This window comes from Ascaphus truei, chromosome 4, assembly GCF_040206685.1.
Source record: "Ascaphus truei isolate aAscTru1 chromosome 4, aAscTru1.hap1, whole genome shotgun sequence".
Classification (NCBI taxonomy): Eukaryota; Metazoa; Chordata; class Amphibia; order Anura; family Ascaphidae; genus Ascaphus; species Ascaphus truei.
The window spans coordinates 279,504,443-279,529,410 of NC_134486.1; the positions used below are offsets into that span (position 1 = coordinate 279,504,443).

The window sequence follows — 24,968 nt, forward strand, 5'->3', positions numbered from 1 at the left end:
ATAATTTACACATAATCCTGCTGTACACGTACAAGAAAGATGTTTGCACTTACTTAGTTGTTTTAATAATTGCATGTGACTAATATGCATATGCAATTCTTACATCAATTAACACACCCAAATGCAATGTTTTGCTGCAAAGTCAATGGCAGCTTCTCTAAACTTAGCAACTGGCTCCTGGTGGACCATTACTGAACAGACGATTACAACATAAATATTTATAACACAATTAATTATGAGTGTTAACATTTCCAAAACTTCACGTGTACAAGAACATAGTTGAAAGTTTGGAAACAACACAGTCTTCAGCATACATACAATAGTAATTAGATAATGTGAAGTCAACAAAACAAGGCCAAAGACATATTTTCTGAATTATAACATTTATTTTTTTTGTTCCTTTTGCGAGCGAGTAACAGGCCTGCTTGTTGTCTCTTGAATTTTCCTTTTTCTTTTGCCACCAACTTTAGGCACAACAGAGCCACTTTGAGTGGCCTCTGGCACTTCACGGGCAGGGCTTGTGGCCAGTGACTGTTCACCTACGGGGCTTGTGGCCAGTGACTCACCTACAGGGCTTGTGGCCAGTGACTCACCTACAGGGCTTTTGGGCAGTGATTCACCTACAGGGCTTTTGGGCAGTGATTCACCTACAGGGCTTTTGGGCAGCGATTCACCTACAGGGCTTTTGGGCAGCGACTCACCTACAGGGCTTTTGGGCAGCGACTCACCTACAGGGCTTTTGGGCAGCGATTCACCTACAGGGCTTTTGGGTAGTGACTGTTCACGGACAGGGCTTGTGCCCAGTGACACATGTGAGCAAGTTGGTAGACACTGCACAAGTGATGGTTGGTCTGTTTCATGTGTGTCTTTTGTTGTTTTTGACCAAAAACTGGTCAGTAGTAACTGCTTGTATTTTGTTTTTGTGGGCTCCTTTGTAGGTGTCAGCTGCTGATTTTGTACAGATGGCAGTGGTAGTATGTCGTCAGGAACCTGCACAGCAATCTCTGCTACTTGACCGGTAACATTTGGGCCTGGTGAATGAATATCAGATGAATGTGGTGAAAACTGACCTGCATGAACAGATCCTGGCTGGGAGGTGTTGAATTGTGGTACATTAGTCATTCTCCAGTAATTAGCTTGTGTTTGCTGAACAACTAATGCTTCGAATGAGGTGTTGATTTTTTGCAACTGTTTAGGCACTTCAATGAAGACTCTGTGGAGATGTGCCAATTGTGATACTGTTTCTTCCTGCAGTCCAATCATCCTTTCCAGCACTGTCATCATGTCTGAATGGCGACGATTTTCTGCGTCCACTATTTTTCCCTCTGAAGCTACAATTGCATCGTATGTGGAAGTTGATGGACGATTTGGCGGTACAACAGTTTCTATTGGCACCTCTTCATGGTCACATGATTGTATTTCAGTCTCTTCTGTGGCGTCATCCTCATCATACTCATCATCCTCATCACCATGATGTTCTAAAAAGAAATGTACACATTATTAAATGGCATGTTAATGTATGCTGTGTTACTATGTAATTGTACTATGTCCTAAGTAACACCTAACATGTTAGCATACGTTTTATAACCTCATTAAAAACTACCTTGACTTACGAATAATGTTTGGACTCAGTATGAAATATGAATGAATGAAAAGTTGCTCTAAACTCAGAAGTCCTACATGATAATTAACATCACTAACACAATACATGTTGCCTTACACTTAATTTTCACTGACACTAAGTAATCCTATTTAAAGAAGATGTGCAAAACAAATAATGCACATGACAACATAACATATAGAAGAGCACATATTATATGGCCAGCAAATGATACACTCACCTTCTAGTAGTGTTGAGCTGGCTGACCCAGGTGAAGACACTTGTTCCATCTCAGGTGACACATGTCCTCCAGGGGCAACTATATATAACAATAACATAAGTTTTACATTTACATGTGTAAATATTGAACAAACACTTATTGTATGTTCTGTATTTATGATTAACTAACAACATCAGTTCCTTAACCGAAAATGTGTGTGAAAGTGAACATAAATTGTTGTAATAACACTGTACATGCCTGTGTACTTAGAATTTTTGAGTTCCCTAACATACAACATACTATGTTTCTGCAGTAATGCGTGAGGATAAATAGATTAAATGAGTACATAAAAATCATATGTTGTGTAGTGATATCAGTATCATAATGTACATAACTATCATGAGATGACCATTCACAATGGTTATCATGAAGGTGGTCATATTGCAAAAAGTGTTGTTTTTGGTAGAGGATATGTGTGGTACATTAATCGAAGATGTGGCACACCTGAATGTGGCTGTGACTCAACAAGACAACACATGCAGTGTGTGATAATGTGTCTTTCATAGTAGTTCAACTATAGATATGAGTGAACTAATGTGTGACGTACGCTTTGATAAGTAATGAGTTGTTGGGGCATTTAGTAGCTAGAGTTAAGCTTTCAAATGAGTGTGATTAACTTCAGTTGTGCTATTCAGGTTGTAAGAAAGGTATTCCCTTCCCCAAAAAGCCTAATCAGCCACACCTTTCAATGACTTGAAACAGGTGCAAATGGTGTGAACTAAGTTGACCGTGAAATGAGGCTGTAATTAGTGTGTGTGCTGAACCCCACCCCCTCTGTTGAAGTGTATGCTGTGATGAGATATTAATTGCAGCTGCTTTAACACAATGGTAGATGAGCTAAGTAGTCATCTGCAGTGTTTAAGTTATGAAAACAATGACATAACATATGATACGTGTGCCTCATTATGCTGTCTGTATATGACATAAAGCAAAAATGGACCTTTTCATAAGTAACTATAGATGTGTTAGTGCCAGTGATGTTTGTAGGCCGTTACATGCAATTTCTTTGATGCATGCTTAAAATAGGCAGTAATGTCATGTTTGTCGGAGTAAAATCAATAAAATACACAATAATATGATACATATTTCTGTTCTGTACCTGTAGCTACTAATAATTTCTCATGAACATGTGTTACACATGTGTACTACCCTGTTGTTCCCCATCTTCGCCCACCATCAATTGCTTCCACTGCAGCTATGCATTTTGGGAATTCACATGTAAATGAGCACGCAATGGCACGTGCTATATTAGTTACTGCTTTTAGTAGGACTACTACATATATGTCTATTTTGAGATATATATATACAGAATCAGACATATACATATATAGATGCAGGTATGCTTATATTGTGAAGACAGTATAAAAAGCAGTGTAAATATGCAAAATAACTGTAAGCAACGACACGCCTAGTACAGTAATATTTATCACCTGCTGGAAATTGTGACGGATAAATTCCAATGTCACGGTCACCAGCCAAGCCTTCCACGACGACGGTAAGTAATTTTGGCCGAAGCAGCTCCTCCAATGGAGTCAATATGAGACGTTGTGGTGTGGGCCCACCTCCAGTGCCAGTAGCATGCACGCGTTGGTCTTGTATTTTCTTTTTCAATTTGGACCTAATATCATCAAATCTTTTCCGACAATGATACTTGTCCCTGACACTATTCCCACAGGCATTGACACCAATGACTATTGTGTCCCACATTTCTTTTTTGCTTGCTGCACTTGTCCGCCCTTGAAAAACATATAAAAGATATGAGGTAAATGAATAATAATATAAGCACCAGTTTCCTACACTGCTAGCTGTTCCAAGAGATAGCAAACATGCTGTTTTATGTGTAATATGTGCAGCACATGAGCATTCACTACTAAACCTATACATGTAAGCAAGGTTGCATTCATATTGTATGCAGTTCTGGCAAATTGACCGCCTGTGTTTATTTGTCCTTGTAAGGCATGATAAAAAGCTGTGTTTCCACACTAATGAACATAGAAAGATATTGTGTACCCATATTTGCATATGAACAAAACTCAGATGACCTAGGATCACATGTATTTGAATAATAAATGTAAAGTTACACTTACCTACTAAATGTCCATAGAGACTGTCATAGTGCTCCAGAATGCCAGTGACAAGAGCCCTATTTTCCTGGTCATTGAAGCGAGGATTACGTGGCTTCTCCACACGTTTTTTCCGAGCAGGTTTAGGGTCAGAGCTTGGCTGGTGCTGACTGGACTCTCCTTCTTCCAATGGAAGAGCCTCCAAAAGCTGGCCACCAGCAAGCACGCCACCACCAGACACCCCATCAGCAACTGCGCCACCAGCAGCACTCCCAGCACCAGCACTCCCACTCCTAGCACCAGCACTCACACTCCTAGCACCAGCACTCACACTCCTAGCACCAGCACTCACACTCCTAGCACCAGCACTCCCAGCACCAGCACTCCCACTCACAGCAACAGCACTCCCACTCCCAGCACCAGCACTCCCACTCACAGCAACAGCACTCCCGCTCCCAACAACAGCACTCCCACTCCCAACAACAGCACTCCCACTCCCAGCAACACCACTCGCAGCACCAGCACTCCCACTCCCAACAACAGCACTCCCACTCCCAGCAACACCACTCGGTGCACCAGCAACATCACTCCCCTGAACAGAACGTTCACTCCGACGCGTACTCCCACGAGTAGCACTCCCACTCCCACCAGCATCACTCTTCCCACGCTTTGCGGGCATACTTCCAGCACTCACAAAAAACAGACAAGAAATGTACAGGCAATCACACGACCCACTTCCACATATAAAACAAGACAAAGATGTAAACAAAACAACAAAGGACAAAGCTCACCCAATACACAACAAGTCTCTCAGTCAATATGCAAATGTTCAATCGTCCAGCTCTGTGCGTCTCTCTCTCTCTCTCACTCCCAACAACACAGAGAATGATTAGCAGTACACGTTGCCTTTAAATATGGCGCGCAATCAAAAACATGCTTGTTTCGCCTGATTCAGCAAGATTTGTGATTGTGCAACCTAACAGCACCCCGCCACGCACGCCGATACACCTGTGTGTGATCGGCTCATCATCGTGAGAGTGGGCGGATTTGTTTTCTGGTTGATTTTGAATGTATTCGGCACTTACTGCATACGGAGAGGGAAAAACGCCAATAACATGACTAATCGATAAGCTTGCCGATTTCACATAATCGTCGCTTACTGCATGAGGCCCTAAATCTTCAACATGATTATCAAGTGGTTTAAATAAAGGTATGGGTGACTATTCACCCTGAATATTTACAGTACTGTAGAGTAAATAATGCCCATTATTAAATCCATGCTCAATGCACACAGTTGTAGGAATACAATCTGTCATTATCTAAGTATCTTTCCACCCGACAGGGTCAGGTCAAACAACTGTATTTACTTCCTCTTATTCATTACAAAAATGTACAAATGTGTCCCAGTACAATACTTTCCACCAAAATGCAGGCCATATATGGCTGACCCTGTTCAGATTACAAATAAAGCTGGAGAGACTGGAACTGGAGCAGTTCTAGAAATGGAATGCAACAGGGTCACAGGCAGAAGGCTTCCAGCTGAAGCAGGTACTGTAAGTAGGTCTGCACTAGGCAAGAGTTTATTTGAACAGCTTTCTGAAAAGCATTGCAAGCTGGCATTTATGTGAATGCCATGTTCTCTGATGAATCAAGATCCTCAGTTACCAGCCAGTGATCTAACTAGTCTAAGTTACTGCAAATACTGGGTTACACTAGCTTCTAATTGCTGCTAACGGTTCTGCAGATAATGAATGACAATGATCCCTGGCAAAATACACTTTCAAGGGAACAGTCCATTCCTCAGCATCACGTTTTTTTAAATGTAGATGGTTGGTATTAATAGTTGCAACCACATTGTCTTTCCTAAATAAGATTAAAATTCACAGCTTTTACAAATAAATGGGAATACAGATGTATATTTGGAAAATATCTTCAGTTTTAAAATCTATTGTAAAATCTATTGTTTAATAAGGCACTTAAAAGTTTTGCGTAATAAGCATCCACTTATGTATAAATGTATATTTCTTCTCTTGTCTATTGCCTCTCCTTTTAACTCTCTGGGATTCACAGCTGGAGCTCCTTGTAAAAATGCACATGATTATTCTGCTAAATGTTCACTAATGTATTTATAAAATGTATATAATTAGTAGACTTTTGTTTGCGTCTCTTTCTTCTTGCTGCTATGCATACATATCTTAGCTGTGGGACTATATATGTAGTATTTTAGCTAATTTTCAAAGTACTGTAAATAATCATAATTTCTAAAATTAATTTGAATGAACAAAACACATGCAATTATAACTACTTGAGTGTATTTGAAAGCAAGGCAAGTAGTTATGTAAATAATGCCAATGAGGCATTGCTTTGTCCCAGATAGCTTTTCTACTTAATAACTGAAATGTAACATCACTAAAATAAATTATTTGCAGGTTTTTAATACCTTATGTTGGGCCAACAAGAACATTATTAATGTAGTATATATTGATAAATACAGCTTTCAGGACCAAACATGCACCGTATTTAAATTTATATGAATGCATATGTTTATTTACATAGCGCATTTGCCCATTAAAAATAAAACATTACCCTGCCAGCCTAAAATAAATTAAAGTTGTACTTACCCCTGCCAGGATGAAGGCCATCCTCGTTCTCCTCCGCATACTCTGCGTCTTCCATGGGCAGCAACATTAAAATGAAAACACTAACTACTGGCCACTAATGTATGCAGAACAACAGAGACATTATAATAGGGTGAATTATAAGGCAGAATGTATGTAAAACATATAAATACTGTACATGATGGGAAAGGGAATTCATTTGCTGTTAAGCACATCATCTGATCTACAGATCTGAACAACTACGGGCAACATTATTATTATTATTATTATTATTATTGTCCAATGGGGGAACAGAATTATATACATTTCTTAAAAATAATGACATACCAAAAAAGGTTTCTCTTCGTGAAAGCTTACAAAAGGTAAAGTGGCTGCTCGTTGTGGGACTGAGTACCCTTTGGGGCCTATTCACTAAACTTTGATAAGTTCATTGCTTTACCGATTGGGTTTGCATGTTCCTACCACACGCTATGAAATTTGCGTAAAAACGATATTCACTAAGAAAAATCACATTTTTTATTGTTCAGTAAACAAGCAAAATTGCACTAATTTGTGTTTGTTTAATGAGCGAAATGTCACTCCAGCAGTCTGGAAGAACTGCACAGAGAGAGCTACAGTACCTCTCCTTGCACAGCTCTTAAAGGCGATAATGCAGTTTTAATAAAAGAATTTAATAACATAGTATTGAAGCAGGGGGTCTCCTGTGCTGAACCACAGTAATTTCAGCCTCGGGGACCCCTGCTTCCTGATATGGGGTGCCAGTATCTCTGTTATGTTTAAATCTCCTGCATCACGTAACGCGGGAGATTGAAACAATGTTATTAAAATTAACCTTAAAACAGCTTCAATACCTTAGAACAGTGATTTTCAACTGGGGTTCCGCAGAACCTTGGGGTTCCACTAGCACCCCTCAGGGGTTCCGCAGCCGCCAGGGGGGGAAATATGTGACTCTTACAGATTTGCTGAGACTGATTAGAAGGTGGTATACACAGAAGATGTAATAATTGGATACAGTATATGCTTGTTCAGGAGGGTGTATGTTGAAAGTCACTGATTATCTGTTTATCTCTCTCATCTTTCTTTCCCTTTTTCCATTTACTATGTGTTAAATATACAAGCTGCAGCTGTCGCTACATCTGCCAAGTTAATCAGCTAGCTGGAATCACTGGCAGGTATTGGAGATCTGGTGGACCTAAAATGGAGGGTAACATTAAGGTTGCTGTATGAACCAACAAACACCTAGGTGTCACTACAAGGGAGGATATGGGCAATAGACAGCAAAAGTGTTACAACAACATAAGAATTACAGGGCCCAGTCAGGGTTTAAGGTAGTGACTGCCCAATCTAGGGTATTGTAAAGCAGAGAAATAAGATACTCTCAAGGGAAAGAAAAGATTCACTGCAGCGAATACGTCAAAATCTACATGATGGGGTGGAAGGGAATTACACCAGATTAAAGGCCCACCGGCTTTAGTAGCAAGCTAAAAGCTCATACTCTGTGATACCCATGCTCCACTACCCAGAATAAGGGTACGGGGTGCTCACCTTCCATGGGTTACACCTGACCTTATAGCACTCTACCAGTTCAGGGATGCCTTGTGGAAAAGCTACAAAGTAACTGGCACTACCAAGGATCTCAATCACTACAGATGCCTGCGGAACATGTGCACAAGGTAAACAAGGCATGCAAAAGCACAATATTACTCTGACAATCTCTCCAGAATACATCAAACCCAGCTAACTTCTGCAAGGTTATCAACAACATATTCCAGCCTTCCATCAACAGCCAAGTAATATCACTAAGGGCGATATTACTCTGACAAACCCCACCGACATTGCAAATGCATTCAATGATTACTTTGTGGGGTGTGCTACTAACTTATTAGCGAAACGCAACCCAAACCACAAACCTGAATCTCATCCTGGGAGTACCCCTATAGCCCCACCCCCTCCCAACACTGCCCACAATTTTCAATTTGGCCCAGTATCCGAAGAGGAGATTACACAAACGCTTCTCAAATTAAAACTAAGCAGCCAATGTGGACCTGATTTACTACAATCTAGGTTCCTAAGTCTTGGTGCCCCAGCAATTGCCAAACCAATTGCTTCCATAGTCAACTCTATCCTGTCTGCAGGACATATCCCTAAGACCTGGAAAGCTGCCAGAGTTGTCCCAATCTTCAAATGTGGGGACAAAAACACTGGGCCTCATGCACTAAGCGCCAAAAAAATCTCTTCGGCAAGTGTTGCCAATAGGCATCATTTTGGCGATTTGCCCTCGCAGTATTCAGTAAGGACCGAATCCATGCCGATCCCTGCCGAATCTCCGCGAAAGCAAAACGCCGATGAGCCGGTGATAAGAAATCCTGGCTCCCGATAAGCTGCTGATAGGCCGTTTCTGCCGATATGTGTTTGCAGCAGAGAGATACCCGCGCAAACATCGGCAAAATAAAAACATATCAAAACAACTTTTGCTCATAGTGTACATGTACAGGGGTTCTCCGGAGCTGAACCGCATTGGTTTCAGGTCCTGGCTCCCGATAAGCTGCTGATAGGCCGTTTCTGCCGATATGTGTTTGCAGCAGAGAGAGACCCGCCGCTCTCTCTGCGCAAACATCGGCAAAATAAAAACATATCAAAACAACTTTTGCTCATAGTGTACATGTGCAGGGGTTCTCCAGAGCTGAACCGCATTGGTTTCAGGTCCGGGGACCCCCTGCTTCCCGAGATAGAGGCCCCTTTATGAGGTGCCGGTATCCCTCTGCATTTAAAGGTGCCGATCACGTGACCGCGGAATGTAAACAAAGCAGAGGGATACCGGCACCTCATAACGGGGCCTGTATCTCGGGAAGCAGGGGGTCCCCGGACCTAAAACCAAAGCGGTTCAGCTCCGGAGACCCTCTGCACATCTACACTATCAGTAAAACACACATATAAATAAACACTCATTCCTTACCTTTGCGGCTATGTGCTATGGTAACGAAGCAGCATGAATGTATTTGTAATAATAGTGTACTGTGAGCAGGGGGTCCCCTGAGCTGAACCGCATTGCTTGTGGACCAGGGACCCCCTGCTTCCCGAGTTACAGGCCCCGGTATGTGAAATCGGGTGGCAGTGTCGCCGCCATCTTTATAGCGTCCCATTCGTGCAGTGGCAGCTATAAATATGGCGGCGACACTGTAACCGATGCCCCAAACCGGGGCCTGTATCTCGGGAAGCAGGGGGTCTCTGAGCCACAAATCAATGCGGTTCAGCTCAGGGGAGCCCCTGCTCCTGCACAATATTATTATAATACATAAATGCTGCTTCATTACCATAGCTGATAGTCGCTAAGGCAATGAAGGGGTTAAAGCAGAATAGCATGTTTATTGGGGACATTTTCCCCCCAAAAAACATTGCAATAAACAACATACACACCCTCTGTATGTAAAAAACATAAACACCAATACATACATTAAATACATATAGCACTCACCCATTTCCGGCTGCTACGATGAAGGCCACCCTCCTCTTTATCCTGTTCATGCCCCATCCGCTGCTGCAAAACAGACACAAGAATAAAAACATCCAATGTAATGTCCCCTAACCCCTTAATCACCATAGCGATTATTAACCGCTACAGTCATTAAGGGGTTAACCCACCCCCACCCACCACTTGGGACGCCTACATACCCTCCCACACTAACCCCCCACCCCGTGAGGCCTAACAACCCTCACCCAATACACACAAGGGAGGCCTACCCACATACCGTTGGGGAACCCCCCACCCCCAGTACCCACAATAAAAACAATACAGTGATACATAATAAACATCATTATATTTATTAAATACATTATCCCCCCCTGTGCCCCCCCATAAATACATGAATTATCCTTTTACATATAGGGTTCATATCCCAGCCCCACGCGTGTCCCCGGTGGGCTGGCGTGTCACCTGACAGACCTACAGGGTACCAGCAACTTGTTTCACATAGGTTCTGGAGGCCTGTTGGTGGGTCCCGCCAAGCGCCATGGCCCCCAGGTGGTCTCCTTGGGTCACCGTGGGCCACAATTGGGTCCCCACGGTAGGCCCGCGAATGTCTGGGAGCCCTGGGTCAGAACCCACAGGTGTCTGCGGGGCCTCGGGTGGTTCTCACGGGGGTCTGGGGAACTCACGAGTGCTCACTACGGGTCCGTGGTGCCCCTACGGATGTGGGACCACCGCTTCATCCCCGCACCTACGGGTCCGCGGTGCCCCCACGGATGTGGGACCACCGGTTCTTCCCCGCAGACTACGGGTCTGCGGTGCCCCCACAGATGTGGGACCACCGCTTCATCCCCACAGGTGTCACCCGTGGAACCACCAGCCTGATACCCGTGAGATACCCGAGGAGACCGCAGGTTGTCTCCAGAGGTCTCACGCAGAACAAAGAAACCAACCCTGAATGTAAAAAAAATAAACCTATTCATTCAATACATACATTCCCCCCCCAACACCTACAGTACAATAATGTGCAAAATAACTCTTATCCAGATAGGGATAATAGATTATTTGCCCATTATTAAACACATTAACTAGCATATTAAAATAAATAAAGTACTACTGACCTCATCAATAAGAAGCCCCCGTCACCAGCAACATCCTTGTCTTTCGTTGCCCACAAAATACATAGCCAATACATAGCCAATACATTGCAAAAACATTCAGATATCAATTAACCCCTTTAACACCTTATCGGATAATAACCGCAAAGGTAATTAAAGGGCTAAGCCACATTGGCCCGATACCCATCCTTCACCCATTCATTTGTACAGTGGCTTCATCATGCAACTATATATATATATATACAGAGAGAGAGAGAGTGAAATATATATATATATATATATATATATGTATGTATGTGTATATATATATATATATATATATATATATATATATATATATATATATATATATAGAACACACAAAAGGAGAAGTTGCTCAACACATAATATATAAGGTTAACTCAAGCCCTTTAATAAAACTAACTATAAGGGTAAAATAAAATATATACCCCAATTAAAGTCAGTATATAAATTAAATAGGACCTGATGGTGCTAGGGGATAGTGAAAACTATATAAGACACACAGATGAAAAGAACATAGACAATCCCCTTAGTAGCACTCTAAATTACACCTAAACTAATCTATAAGATAAAGATGGTTAAAAAGAAACAGATGCTCCGCCAATTCAGAAAAAATGAACAAGATTTTATTAATTAAACAACAAGACACACTAACTTAAAAACATAAAAATACTAAAGACAGCCTATGAAAATATATATGTATCAAAAATATAAAGAGAGGACTACTAATTAGACACTTTCAGTATTACAAAGAGAAAAAAGAAAAACTAAAATGTGTCTAAATAAAGTTTAAATAATGACAACAAAGTAGTTTAGTCTAACATAATAGGCAATACAAAATATATTCCCACTGACATATGCATGAAAGAATAATAAATCATTGCGTTGGAAAAAGTATATAGTCAATGACCCAGTATATAGCCAGGAAAAATTAGTATGTATACCAAAAACAGAGGGGGGGAAAAGAAATAAAGCAACCAGGGAAAAATAATATAACAATAATAATAGTTATACCCTGAACAGCATTTCCCCAAAATGAAATCAATGAGAACTGATGCAGCAAATAAAGAAAAATATGACTAATAAAGACATATTAGCAAACAGAGTCATACATATTGAAAACACCACAAAGTGCACTGCACTGCAAGGACAGGTAATGCCCAAACAGTAAGAGGAGGGTAATACTCAGCTGCAGCTAGATTGTGTTGAGTTTGTGTCCATATTGATTGTACAGGATGTGTTTCCAAAGTCTGCTTATAACAGGAACAAAAAATAAAGTCCAAAATGCTGCATCAGATCCATCATAAGTCCCTCAAAATAGAAGATTACATAAAGGCTGTAGTAAAGTAAACACTCAACATGTTTCACCCTGAGTGGGCTTCTTCCTGGACTGGTCTTGTTCATTTTTTCTGAATTGGCGGAGCATCTGTTTCTTTTTAACCATCTTTATCTTATAGATTAGTTTAGGTGTAATTTAGAGTGCTACTAAGGGGATTGTCTATGTTCTTTTCATCTGTGTGTCTTATATATATATATATATATATATATATATATATATATATATATATACACACACACATGATGAACCAATATACAAATAAATGTAGAATGGTTGTCAAAAACATGCTGTACTACAAATACCACTTCTCCATACAGACACGCTACAATAAAATCCATTTCCTTTAATAATCCAATCTGATCTTCCAATCAAAATCCTCAAATGGCAATCAAAAACCTCAAATGCCACTGAAAACATTGCATTTACATTGTATACATGATGCATACAATCTATGCACCATATACATTTTGCAAATGAATGTTAACAATAACATATTCCAAACAAAATACCAATACATCCAAACAAGTATGCTATTTAAACCAAACCAGTAACAATTAATCAATTAGCATTCATTAATTAAATCCGTAAACAATATACATTCCATCCCTAACAATTAAACAATTAACTAATTCAAGCGTTGACCAGAACAAGTTAGCCTTTGACAAAATATAAGTACCAACAAGAATACAATGTACAAAAGCAAGCCTCACCCTGACCTAAAGTACACCATACAATAGCAAAAATTACATCTATCTAATTTTAAAATACATGACACACACATTTATGCATAGCAGCATATCCAAAATAATTTAAAACACAGCAAATCAAGCTTTTAAACAACAACATTTCTTACCCTGTATGTATATATCGATCTAGACATACATACATACATACATACATACATACATACATACATACATACAGTAGCAAGAAATGATATACCAAAAAAAAATACACATGTAAAAAAGCTTTAAAAAAAAAGAACAAGTTAAATAAAATACATTTCTTTCGTTCACTTACCATTACTTGACCCACTCACCGACTCCCGCTTACTCTCGAACCAATCCATGCACAGGAACCCATAAAATAAAAAACCATAAAATAATAAACATTCAAATAAAAATCCAACACAATCCACGGGTCTTCTATTTGTAATCCATCTTCATCTGTATTCTTCTTTCTTCTATCTGCGGCTCTCTTCCGGGGTCTTCTTGTCTTCTATGGCCACGCCCTGGCCTTCTTCTTCTGTAGGAGGTCCTTCCTCCTCGGCGTCTGCCTTCAAAATGAGATGACATAGGCTTTTAAAGGCCTATGACGTCACATTTTCGTCATGGTTCCCACGGCCCAGATTGGGCTGTGAAAACAATGTGTTTTGGCCGAGAAAAAAAAAATGATTACATCACTTAAAGGCAATGAAAGCACAGCCAATCAGAATGGCTTTGCTTCAATTGCCTTTAAGATGACGTCATGAAAAGAAACATGGCCGTCCTCACATGGTACGGTAGCCAATCAGAGTGTGGGAACTCCATACCAACTCTGATTGGCTCTAGTATACCATGTGACAGAGGCTTGGGGGAGAACGGATGTGACGTCATTGAAATCCTGTCACATGGTACTAGAGCCAATCAGAATTATTTTTTTCTCGGCCAAAACACACGGTTTTCACGGCCCAATCAGGTCCGTGGGAACCATGATGAAAATGTGTGAAGGGTGGGTATCGGGCCAGTGTGGCTTAACCCCTTAATTACCTTTGCGGTTATTATCCGATAAGGTGTTTAAGAGGTTAAATGATATCTGAATGTAATTGCAATGTATTGGCTATGTATTGGCTATGTATTTTGTGGGCGACGAAAGACAAGGATGTTGCTGGCGACGGGGGCTTCTTATTGATGAGGTCAGTAGTACTTTATTTATTTTAATATGCTAGTTAATGTGTTTAATAATGGGAAAATAATCTAATATCCCTATCTGGATAATAGTTATTTTGCACATTATTGAACTGTAGGTGTTGGGGGGGGGGGGAAATGTATGTATTGTACATGTATGTATGTATGTATTTATTTGTATATTGGTTCATCGTGTGTGTGTATATATATATATATATATATATATATATATATACACACATGATATATATATATATTTCACTCTCTCTCTCTCTGTATATATATATATAGTTGCACTCGTGAGTTCCCCAGACCCCTGTGAGAACAACCCGAGGCCCCGCAGACACCTGTGGGTCTGACCCGGGGCTCCCAGACATCCGCGGGCCTACCGTGGGGACCCAATTGTGGCCCACAGTGACCCAAGGGGACCACCTGGGGCCATGGCGCTTGGCGGGACCCACCAACAGGCCTCCAGAACCTGTGTGAAATAAGTTGCTGGTACCCTGTATGTCTGTCAGGTGACCCTCCAGCCCACCTATTTATGGGGGGGCACAAGGGGTGGGTAATGTATTTAATAAATATAATGATGTTTATTGTGGGTCAGTGTATTGTTTTTATTGTGGGTACTGGGGGTGGGGGGGAGGTATTGGCCCCAAGGGTATGTGTGTAGGCCTCCCTTGTGGGCAGTGGGTGAGGGTGGTTAGGCCTCACGGGGTGGGTGGTTAGTGTGGGAGAGTATGTAGGCCTCCTGAGTGGTGGGTGAGGGTGGGTTAACCCTTAAATGACTGTCGGGGTTAATAACGCTATGGTGATTAAGGGGTTAAGGGACATTACATTGGATGTTTTCATTCTTGTGTCTGTTTTGCAGCAGCAGAGGGGGCATGAACAGGATGAAGATGAGGATGGCCTTCATCGTGGCAGCCGGACATGGGTGAGTGCTATATGTATTTAATGTATTGATTGGTGTTTACGTATTTAAAATGGGCACATTCACTATTATCCAGTTGTGGATAATAGTCATTGTGCCCATTACTATACTGTATGTGTTAAGGGGGGGGGGGGTTATATTTTTATAAGTACAGCAGCGGCAGCTTTTATTCGAGTAAAAGCCGCCGGCTGCATGCGTCTGGGAAGCGGGTATCCGCGGCGCGTGGCGGCGCACTGTGACGTCACAGTCACATGCGCAAACCGTCTTCCCCGTCTTCCCCGGCTTCCCCAGGCTTCCCCGACACCCCTGGAGATCAAATTAAGTTAAGCGGGGGTGCGGGGAAGCAGAGGGGCAGAACAGGAGCCGGGTTCGGGGTCGGGAAGGGGGGTAAATTGCGCGCGAAGTGGAGGGGGGGTGCGTGGGGGAAACGCGGCGGCGCGCGGTTATTACTGGCGGCAGCTGGGGTAGATCCCGGCATGACGCCGGCATCTAGTGCAATAAAAGATGTCGCTACTGTATGTATGTTTTTTTACATTTAATTTGGGGGGGGGGGCACATAATTGGTACTGCAGGCCTGCTGGTAACACCCGAGGGCCCCCGCCGGCCTATAGTATCATTGATGTGCATATATGTGTATGTTAGGGGTTATAGGGGTTGTTGGGGTACTATATATATATATATATATATATATATATATATATATATATATATATATATATATTTATTTATTTATATATATATATACAGTGTTCGACAAATCACCCAAAAATCTACTAGCCCAACCAAAAAATCTACTCGCCCCTAACCCGCCCCTAGTCCCGCCCCCAGTCCCGCCCCTAGTCCCGCCCCAAACTCCGCTTTAAAATAAAATACATTTAATAAATTCCTAGTCAGAACAACATTCATTTTTGACATAAATGTATTTATTGTACTGTATTACATTATACTACAATTAGTCGTGTGTGTGTGTGTGTGTGTGTGTGTGTGTGTGTAAATGCCGGATCTTACCTGATCCGCTGTCCCCTCAATGTCCAGGTACCCTCATTCCCACAATGTTATACATTGGAGGGGAGGTGTTCCCTACCTGTCTTCTGGGTTAGGGGGGGTTCCGATGTCTTCCGTGTGAAGCTTGAGTCAGATCTGGAAGAAAGCAGTATAGGTTATTTCGGTGTAGTATAATGCAGTTAAGATATATAGAGTAAGTAAGATATCCAGTTCCAGAGTGTGAGACAGACACAGAGAGAGGGTGAGAGAGAGAGAGAGAGAGAGAGAGAGAGAGAGGGGTTGAGAGAGAGGGATTGAGAGAGAGAGGGGGTGAGAGAGAGGGGGGTGAGAGAGAAGGGGTGAGAGAGAGAGAAAGACGGGGTGAGAGAGAGAGAGAGGGGGGGTGAGAGAGAGAGGGGGTGAGAGAGAAAGAGGGGGTGAGAGAGAGGGGGTAAAAGAGAGAGAGAGAGAGAGAGGGGGTGAGAGAGACAGAGAGAGAGAGAGGGGGTGAGAGAGACAGAGAGGGGGTGAGAAAGAGAGAGAGGGGGTGAGAGAGAGGGGGTGAGAGAGAGAGGGTGAGAGAGAGAGAGGGGGTTAGAGAGAGGGGGTGAGAGAGAGAGAGAGGGTGAGAGAGAGAAAGGGGGTGAGAGAGAGACGGGGTGAGAGAGAGAGAGGGGGTGAGAGAGAGATGGGGTGAGAGAGAGAGGGGGTGAGAGAGAGAGAGGGGGTGAGAGAGAGGGGGTGAGAGAGAGAGGGGGTGAGAGAGAGAGAGAGGGTGAGAGAGAGAGAGGGGGTGAGAGAGAAAGAGGGTGTGAGAGAGAGGGGTGAGAGAGAGAGAGGGGGTGAGAGAGAGAGAGAGGGGGTGAGAGAGAGAGGGGGGATGAGAGAGAGAGAGAGGGGATGAGAGAGAGAGAGAGAGAGAGAGGGGGTGAGAGAGAGAGGGGGGGGTGAGAGAGAGAGAGGGGTGAGAGAGAGGGTGAGAGAGGAGGGGTGAGAGAGAGAGGGTGAGAGAGGGGGGGGCGAGACAGAGAGGGGGCGAGAAAGAGGGGGCGAGAGAGAGAGGGGGTGAGAGAGAGAGGGAGGGAAAGAGAGAGGGGGGGCGAGAGACAGAGGGGGCGAGAGAGATAGAGGACCTGATTGGGTGGGGGTGACGGGGTGATTGGGTGGGGTGACGGGGTGATGGGGTGGGGGTGATGGGGTGATGGGCTGGGGGGTGATGGGGTGGGGGGTGACGGGTGGTGGGTGACGGGGTGGGGGGTGACGGGGTGAGGGGTGACGGGGTGGGGGTTGACGGGGTGGGGGGTGACGGGGTGGAGGTGACGGGGTGGGGTGGGGAGTGACGGGGTGGGGGGTGACTGGGTGGGGGGTGACAGGGTGGGTGATGGGGTGACGGGGTGATGGGGTGGAGGGGGGGTGATGGGGTGGAGGGGTGTGGGGTTGGGAGGGTGATGGGGTGGTGGGTTGGGGGGGTGATGGGACACTTCTGGTATCCTACACACACACACAGACTCTCCCATGCACACACACACACTCTCTCTCTCTCTCTCTCTCTCTCTCTCTCTCTCTCTCTCTCTCTCTCTCTCTCTCTCTCTCTCTCCTCTCTCTCTCTCTTCCCCTACACACACACACACACACACACCCATGCACTCTCTCTCTCCCCCTCTACACACCCACACACTCTCCCTCACCCCCCCCCCCCTCTACACACCTTGTGATCGCTGTGGTCTCCCCCGGAGAGTGCCATATCCCATGGAGAGAGGGAGAAGAGGCGGGGGGCAGGCTGGGTGTCGCCCTCGGCGGCTGTCGCTGCGGGTCACCGGGTGTCAGACACGCCGGGACATGGGGGCGGTGGCAGCAGCCGCAGCTCCGTGACCGGGAGAGATTGGGGTGAGGGGGGGGTCACGGAGGCTGGGAGAGCTTGGGGTGAAGGAGGGGTCACGGAGGCCGGGAGAGATTGGAGTGAGGGGGTCACGGAGGCCGGGAGAGTTTGGGGTGAGGGGGGGGGGGTCACGGAGGCCGGGAGAGTTTGGGGTGAGGGGGGGTGGCTGGGTGTCGCCCTCGGCGGCTGTCGCTGCGGGTCACCGGGTGTCAGACACGCCGGGACATGGGGGCGGTGGCAGCAGCCGCAGCTCCGTGACCGGGAGAGATTGGGGTGAGGGGGGGGTCACGGAGGCTGGGAGAGCTTGGGGTGAAGGAGGGGTCACGGAGGCCGGGAGAGATTGGAGTGAGGGGGTCACGGAGGCCGGGAGAGTTTGGGGTGAGGGGGGGGGGGTCACGGAGGCCGGGAGAGTTTGGGGTGAGGGGGGGTGGCGGATGGCCCGATGCGAGGGGGGGCTGATGGCCCAATGCTATGGGGGCGGATGGCCCGATGGGAGGGGGGGCGGATGGCCCGATGCGAGTGGGGGGCAGATGGCCCGATGGGAGGGGGGGTGGATGGCCCGATGGGAGGGGGGGGCAGATGGCCCGATGGGAGGGGGGGCTGATGGCCCAATGCTATGGGGGCGGATGGCCCGATGGGAGGGGGGGGCGGATGGCCCGATGCGAGTGGGGGGCAGATGGCCCGATGGGAGGGGGGGTGGATGGCCCGATGGGAGGGGGGGGCAGATGGCCCGATGGGAGGGAGGGGGGGTGACAGATGGCCCTGCAGGGGCCTGAGGCAGACAGGCGTGGAAGGGGCTGGTTGCCAGAAGGGGGAGGAGTGAAAGCGCTGAGGAGGGAAAGCATTGCTGAGAGGCGGGGGAGGAGCAAAGGCACTGCTCAGAGAGCCGGAGGCGGGGTAATCTCCCCCAACAACATGAACCCGCCTCCAGCTTTTTTTTTCTTTTTTTCTCCAGTGCGAGCGCGGGAAAAACAGCAGCGCGAGCGGGGGAAATTTAAAAAACACACGTGTGCTGCTTGGGCCAATATTTACTCGCCCGGAGGTTAAATCCACACGCCCCGGGAGTGTAAATGTATATAATAGCAAAACACTGTATATATATGTATATATGTATATATATATATATATATATATATATATATATATATATATATATATATATATATATATATATATATATATATATTTATTTATTTATAATTATTTATTTATTTATTTATGTAGATATATTTATTTATTTATTTAGTGTGGGGCTGTTGTGTGTGATTTTTTCAAATTGTGAGTAGCGGGGGTGGGTGAAGGGGGTTTTAGCTCCAACGGTGGTTGTTTAGGGCTTGCGGGCGGGTAGCAGGAGGACTTAACCCCTTCATGACCGTAACGGTATTAACTGCTACGGTCGTGATGGGGTTAAGTGCACCCGCAACCCCCCCGCAAGCGCTAAAAAAACAACAAGGGCCACCTCAAACCCACCTTAGCAAACTTGACACCCTCTACAATTCAATTTGTCGTTTTGTTCTCCAATGCAACTATAACACACATCAAAGAACTAGATTGGTCATCACTCGAGTCTAGGTGCAAAGATCACCTTTCCTGTCTTGCCTTCAAATTCTTTATGGGCAAGCTACCCAGCTACCTGAACAAGCTCCTCACCCCTACCACATGCAGCACCTATCATCTGAGATCAGACTCCAAAAGACTGTTCATGGTCCCAAGGCTCAACAAAGTATCCGGACGTTCCTCCTTCTCTTACCGTGCACCCCAAAACTGGAACAACCTACCAGAGACTCTCACATCCACCACCAGTTTAAGTTCTTTCAAATCTAAGACTGTCACACATTTTAATCTGGTCTGTAACTGTTTTATACGCCCATAATATATATTATCTTTAACTGTGCATGCAATATCTTGTATATAATGTATACCCTGCTCATTTATGTAACTGTATTTGTAACCATGTATTATTTGTCTTAACTCATTACCCAGGACATACTTGAAAACGAGAGGTAACTCTCAATGTATTACTTCCTGGTAAAATATTTTATAAATAAATAAATACTAGCAGGTGGTACCACATCTCCAAAATATTCTGTCATGGGATGGTAGCTGCATGATATTTGTTATTGTATTGGTTAACTAAAATGTTGTTCTTATTGGTTTCTACAAATGTGCTGGGGGCGGAGGAGGAGTGGGGCTGCCTGGTTATCCATATGTTATCTGACATGGATCCTAACCATGTTGCCGACCAAAATGCTTGGGTTATTGTGACTGTGGGTTACCCTGTTTCCTTGACCTACCCTCTCGAGAGCCTGGAAGGGAGGTCAATCCGAAGGGCAAGTGAATCAGGGTCGCTATTGACCAGGTCTGATTCATTGAGATTTTGTTTTTGTATTCTCCCCCCACCCCCCCCCCCCTCCCAGCAGCCAAGTTTTATCCTTCACCCCTTGCCTTCCCAGATTAAAGATTCTCGTATCCCTGCTGTATAGGGAACTCCTTGTGCGGTTTTAGCAGTGGTTCAGAGTTCGGCAGAGTTAGGTCATTAAAGTACAAATGACAGTAAATATAATTTCTCATAACTTGAAGGGTTTGAACTGCCCAGGTAAACGATAAATAGCAAAGGCAGACTATAAGAGGAAAAACGCGGACATCGTACTACTTCAAGAAACACATTTTAGTAAAACAAGTTTTACTAATTACTTTGATAAACAGTTCAGGCAATTTTATGTATCATTAGCCAACTGCAAAAAGAGAGGAGTGGTGGTGCTGTTCCACAACAGATGCCCCTTTACAGTGGAAAAAGTTAGAAGGGACAAGTAGGGCAGCTTGGTGGTACTAGTAGGCAAATCCATGGGCAGCACTTGACAATCACCAATATATATGCCTCTTGTGATCAGGACCCTGCTTTCTTCGCATCGTTCTTTTCAGTTCTGAGCCACACAGTAAAGGGACACATTATACTAGCAGGCGACTTCAATACAGTCCTGAATACAAGGGTAGATAGATTGCGCCAACCCGGAGACAAGAGAAAAGAGAGTCCAATGACACTCCTCAAAGGCCTGACAGAAAATCAGTTAGTAGACATCTGGAGGGAACTACATCCCTATACAAGGATCTATGCATTCTTCTCTCACCCCCACACCAGTTATAGCAGACTTGATTACTTCCTTATATTGAGCAGACTGGTCCAAAAGATCTTCCATGATGGGATCCATGATATTTCATGGTTTGATCATGCATTAATTGAGCTATGGAGCGCTCAGATAAATCTAGACAGACCTGGAGTAAACTGGAAACTAAATTAGTAAATCATTAAAATCCCTGACGTGTTCCAGATAGTCAGCAATGAGATTGAGCATTTCTTTAGATTAAATAAGGACAGTGTTGATGCCCATACAACATTATGGGAAGCCCAAAAGGCAACCCTCAGGGACTCCCTGATTAGCAGCCACGGGGAGAAAAAGGGAGATCAATAAACAGATAACCATACTCCAATCCAAACTTGAGAGGTTGTCCGACAGGCATAACCAGGACGGTGGAGCAGAAACCTTAAAGGAACTGAAATATATTAGAATTGAATTAAATATGCTCCTGACCTCCCAGGCTGAGAGTTCTCTGAGTTGGTGCAAGAGGAAATATTATGAGAAAGCAAACAAGCCAGATACCTTGCAAGAAAACAAAATCAGGAACAGATGGCCAAATTATAACATTCAAGCCATCAAACTAAAATCGGGGATAAACACATCAAATCCTAAACTAATTGTAGAGGAATTTAAAAAGTTTTCTGAAAATTTGTACAATGGTGAAAAAGTTACTCACAATAGTAACAGTAAAAAAGGCCCTGCAGGACTTCCTAGCAGACTCAAAACTGTCGAGATTGAGTAGGGGGGAGTGGGAGGGATTAAAAGAAGATTTTACAATGGAAGAGTTGTGAATGGAAAAAACTGGTGCGCTGATGTGTTCACCCCAAAGTTTTGCAAAAAAATTGATATATGAAATTGATAATATAAAATGAGGGATATAATTACATATATATAATAAAATGAAAAATTGTGTAAGCCTGAACCTGGAATGGGTTTATTCAAGGACTGCTGTTAGCATAAAAATGTAAATGACTCAGAATAGCTCTTGGGTTGATGAATAAAGAAAATGATAAAAGCAATGATAAAATAATTAAAAATTAATTGTAAATAAATACAAAACAAAACAAAATATGTGACAAGAACCAATGGAAGCAAATATATGGGTCAAGTATCAGCCATTTGATGAAAGAAATTGTAAGTTCAGTTTTTGTATGAGGGGACAATTGTCCTTATTCAAAGCTGAAGATAGATGCTGCCTTTTTGATCTACTGTAAGGCTAACCAATCCTTAGTGTGTAGATACCTCAAAAAGAAAAAAATGTGAAAGAAGGTACAAAATAAGCAATGAATAAAATATATATTTATAGTTGTAAAATAGGAACAGATCAGAAAAAGCAATGCCGGGGGTTATGCCAGTGGTTGAGCCAGTGCCAGTGGTTGAGCCAGTGCTGGGGGTTGTGCCAGTGGTTGAGCCAGTGCCGGGGGTTGTGCCAGTGGTTGAGCCAGTGCCAGGGGTTGTGCCAGTTTTTGAGCCAGTGCCAGGGGTATTGCCAGTGGTTGAGCCAGTGGCAATGCTTGAGCCAGTTCCAATGGTTGAGCCAGTGCTGGGGTTTGTGCCAGTGGTTGAGCCAGTGCCAATGCTTGAGCCAGTGCCAATGGTTGAGCCAGGGCCGGGGGTTGTGCCAGTGGTTGAACCAGTGCCGGGGGTTGTGCCAGTGGTTGAGCCAGTGCCAATGGTTGAGCCAGTGCCAGTGCCAGCTGATATAGCTGTGGCTGTGCCAGTGCCAGTGCCAGGATTTGGGCCAGGGGAATAGCCTTTGCCATTGGATCCTGCACCATTGGATCCTGCTGTACCATTGCCTGTGGCTCTGGCTCTGTTTGGGTCTCTGTCTCTGTTTGGGTCTCTGGCTCTGTTTGGGTCTCTGGCTCTCTTTGGGTCTCTGGCTTTCTTCAAATTCATGTTCAGATGTAATTTGCAATGAACCAATCGGTGATCACTCCTTGTGTCAAAACGGTTAATGACGCTGCAGTCTTCAATCAGGTTTCTTGTTAGTCAGGATATATGTAGGAGAGCATTAGAGACAAGCTCTACATCTGTGCTAAAGAAATTACTTCAACATTCGAATAACATTTTATATCATAATGTCCAATCTATATGAAACAGGTATTCAACAACTGTGGGCTTGCTTGATAGATAGTCAGATAACACTCCGTTTAGGGGGAGGAAAACCACATAACGTGTTGCTCGTGGATAGATCCCATAGTGCAAAATAAATGTACCATGGAACCCCAACGAGAAATCAATAGACTTAATCACTCCTCTGAAGCTAGACTAAACATCCACGGAGTACTGAGAGATAAGAAATAAAGTACTCACACTTGCAAATATTCCCTTAGGAGTCCTGTGATCTGCATGCAGCTCCAGCATGAGTAGATAGTGCTGTGTCCATAGAATGGGCTTGCAGTCAGTGCACTGCTATGAAGTGGAATTCAAAAATCTGATTTATGTCTGTTTTTTTCTGTGTTTTTTTATTTTTTGTTTATCACAATGAATTATTGATTGTAACTTCTCTTTTTAATTGTGGGAGGTATAAATAGTATTCCCCTCCCTCACCTGTATACTCATTGAGAATGCGCCATAGGGGGTGCGAAAAACGTGGGAGGTGAGTCTTTCTGGTTTGTCCATGTTTTTTTCTGTAGACCAAAGATTGGTTTCAATTTTCCTTGCTGGTGAGTTTTTCCCTTTTTTTCTGGAGTGGCGGTCTCTACTATCTATCCAACCTTTCTATTTGCTCATTTGATCGATCAGATGCCTCAGGGGCTTTGGAGGATTTACTCAACAGCTGATTCCACAGAGAGATTTTTTTCAGCTGGTTGAACAGGACGTCATTTTCAGACGCCATTGGAGGATCGCCTCAAACAGCTCACGTGCACATACAGTACAAGCAAGCTAGAGGAAAAGGACGGTGCTTAATCGTGAGTGTATGGTCACTCCACCCCGGGCATACCAGAGACATGGGGCTATCAATAGAGGTAACACTATTTTGGCAAGGCTTTAGCTAGCCCACGCTGATATTATTATCTAATTTCTTATGCCCCTGTGCTGTGTCTCTTCTTATCTTTGATCCTCCACTTTGTTGTTACATTACCTCCCAAACCCACTTATACTCTGACTAATTATTACATCTTTTTTATTGACATATTCCATATGTTTTGCCGCCCTCCTTGAGCATACATATGTTTTTCTATTTTTCTTTTTTTGTTATATAGTCTACTCAGTTATGATGCAACCTTAATTAAAAATCGATGCAGCGCAACGTTCTAGCAGCTTTATTGGCCCTAGAAAAGTCTAAAGTGTTATACCTTAATGGACCAACATGAGACATTTTCATAAGTGACATTTTTAACGCTCTTTTCCTATCATTTTATCTAACAATAACTCTCATATTTTTCCATTAAAGCAGCAATTGACCCACCCCTCCCACTGAAGTCAATTTTAAAGAATAGTCATTGTAACACGAGCAATAGACAAGCAGACCGGCAGGTGGCCTGCATTTCTAAATATGGTGGTTGCAAAGTCTGCAAATTTGCTTCTGTTACGACATTTTTTAATATGCCCCCAATAATCATCCATACTACATCAAACTCCCCATCAACTATTACACTGAGAAAGTAATCAACATGTTAATCAGTAGAGTTGGAAAATTACT

At 43.8% G+C, this 24,968-nt stretch overlaps 1 protein-coding gene across 1 annotated transcript; it reads right to left on the reverse strand.

Moving 5' to 3' along the window:
* Positions 1-347: 347 nt before the first annotated feature.
* On the reverse strand, positions 348-1,902 carry LOC142492081 (uncharacterized). Its single transcript, XM_075594796.1, has 2 exons — positions 1,842-1,902; positions 348-1,478 (listed from the first exon to the last, which is right to left on the reverse strand). Exons 1-2 carry the CDS (start codon positions 1,888-1,890, stop codon positions 385-387), a joined length of 1,143 nt encoding a protein of 380 aa, XP_075450911.1. The 5' UTR covers positions 1,891-1,902; the 3' UTR covers positions 348-384.
* Between the last annotated feature and the right edge of the window lie 23,066 nt (positions 1,903-24,968).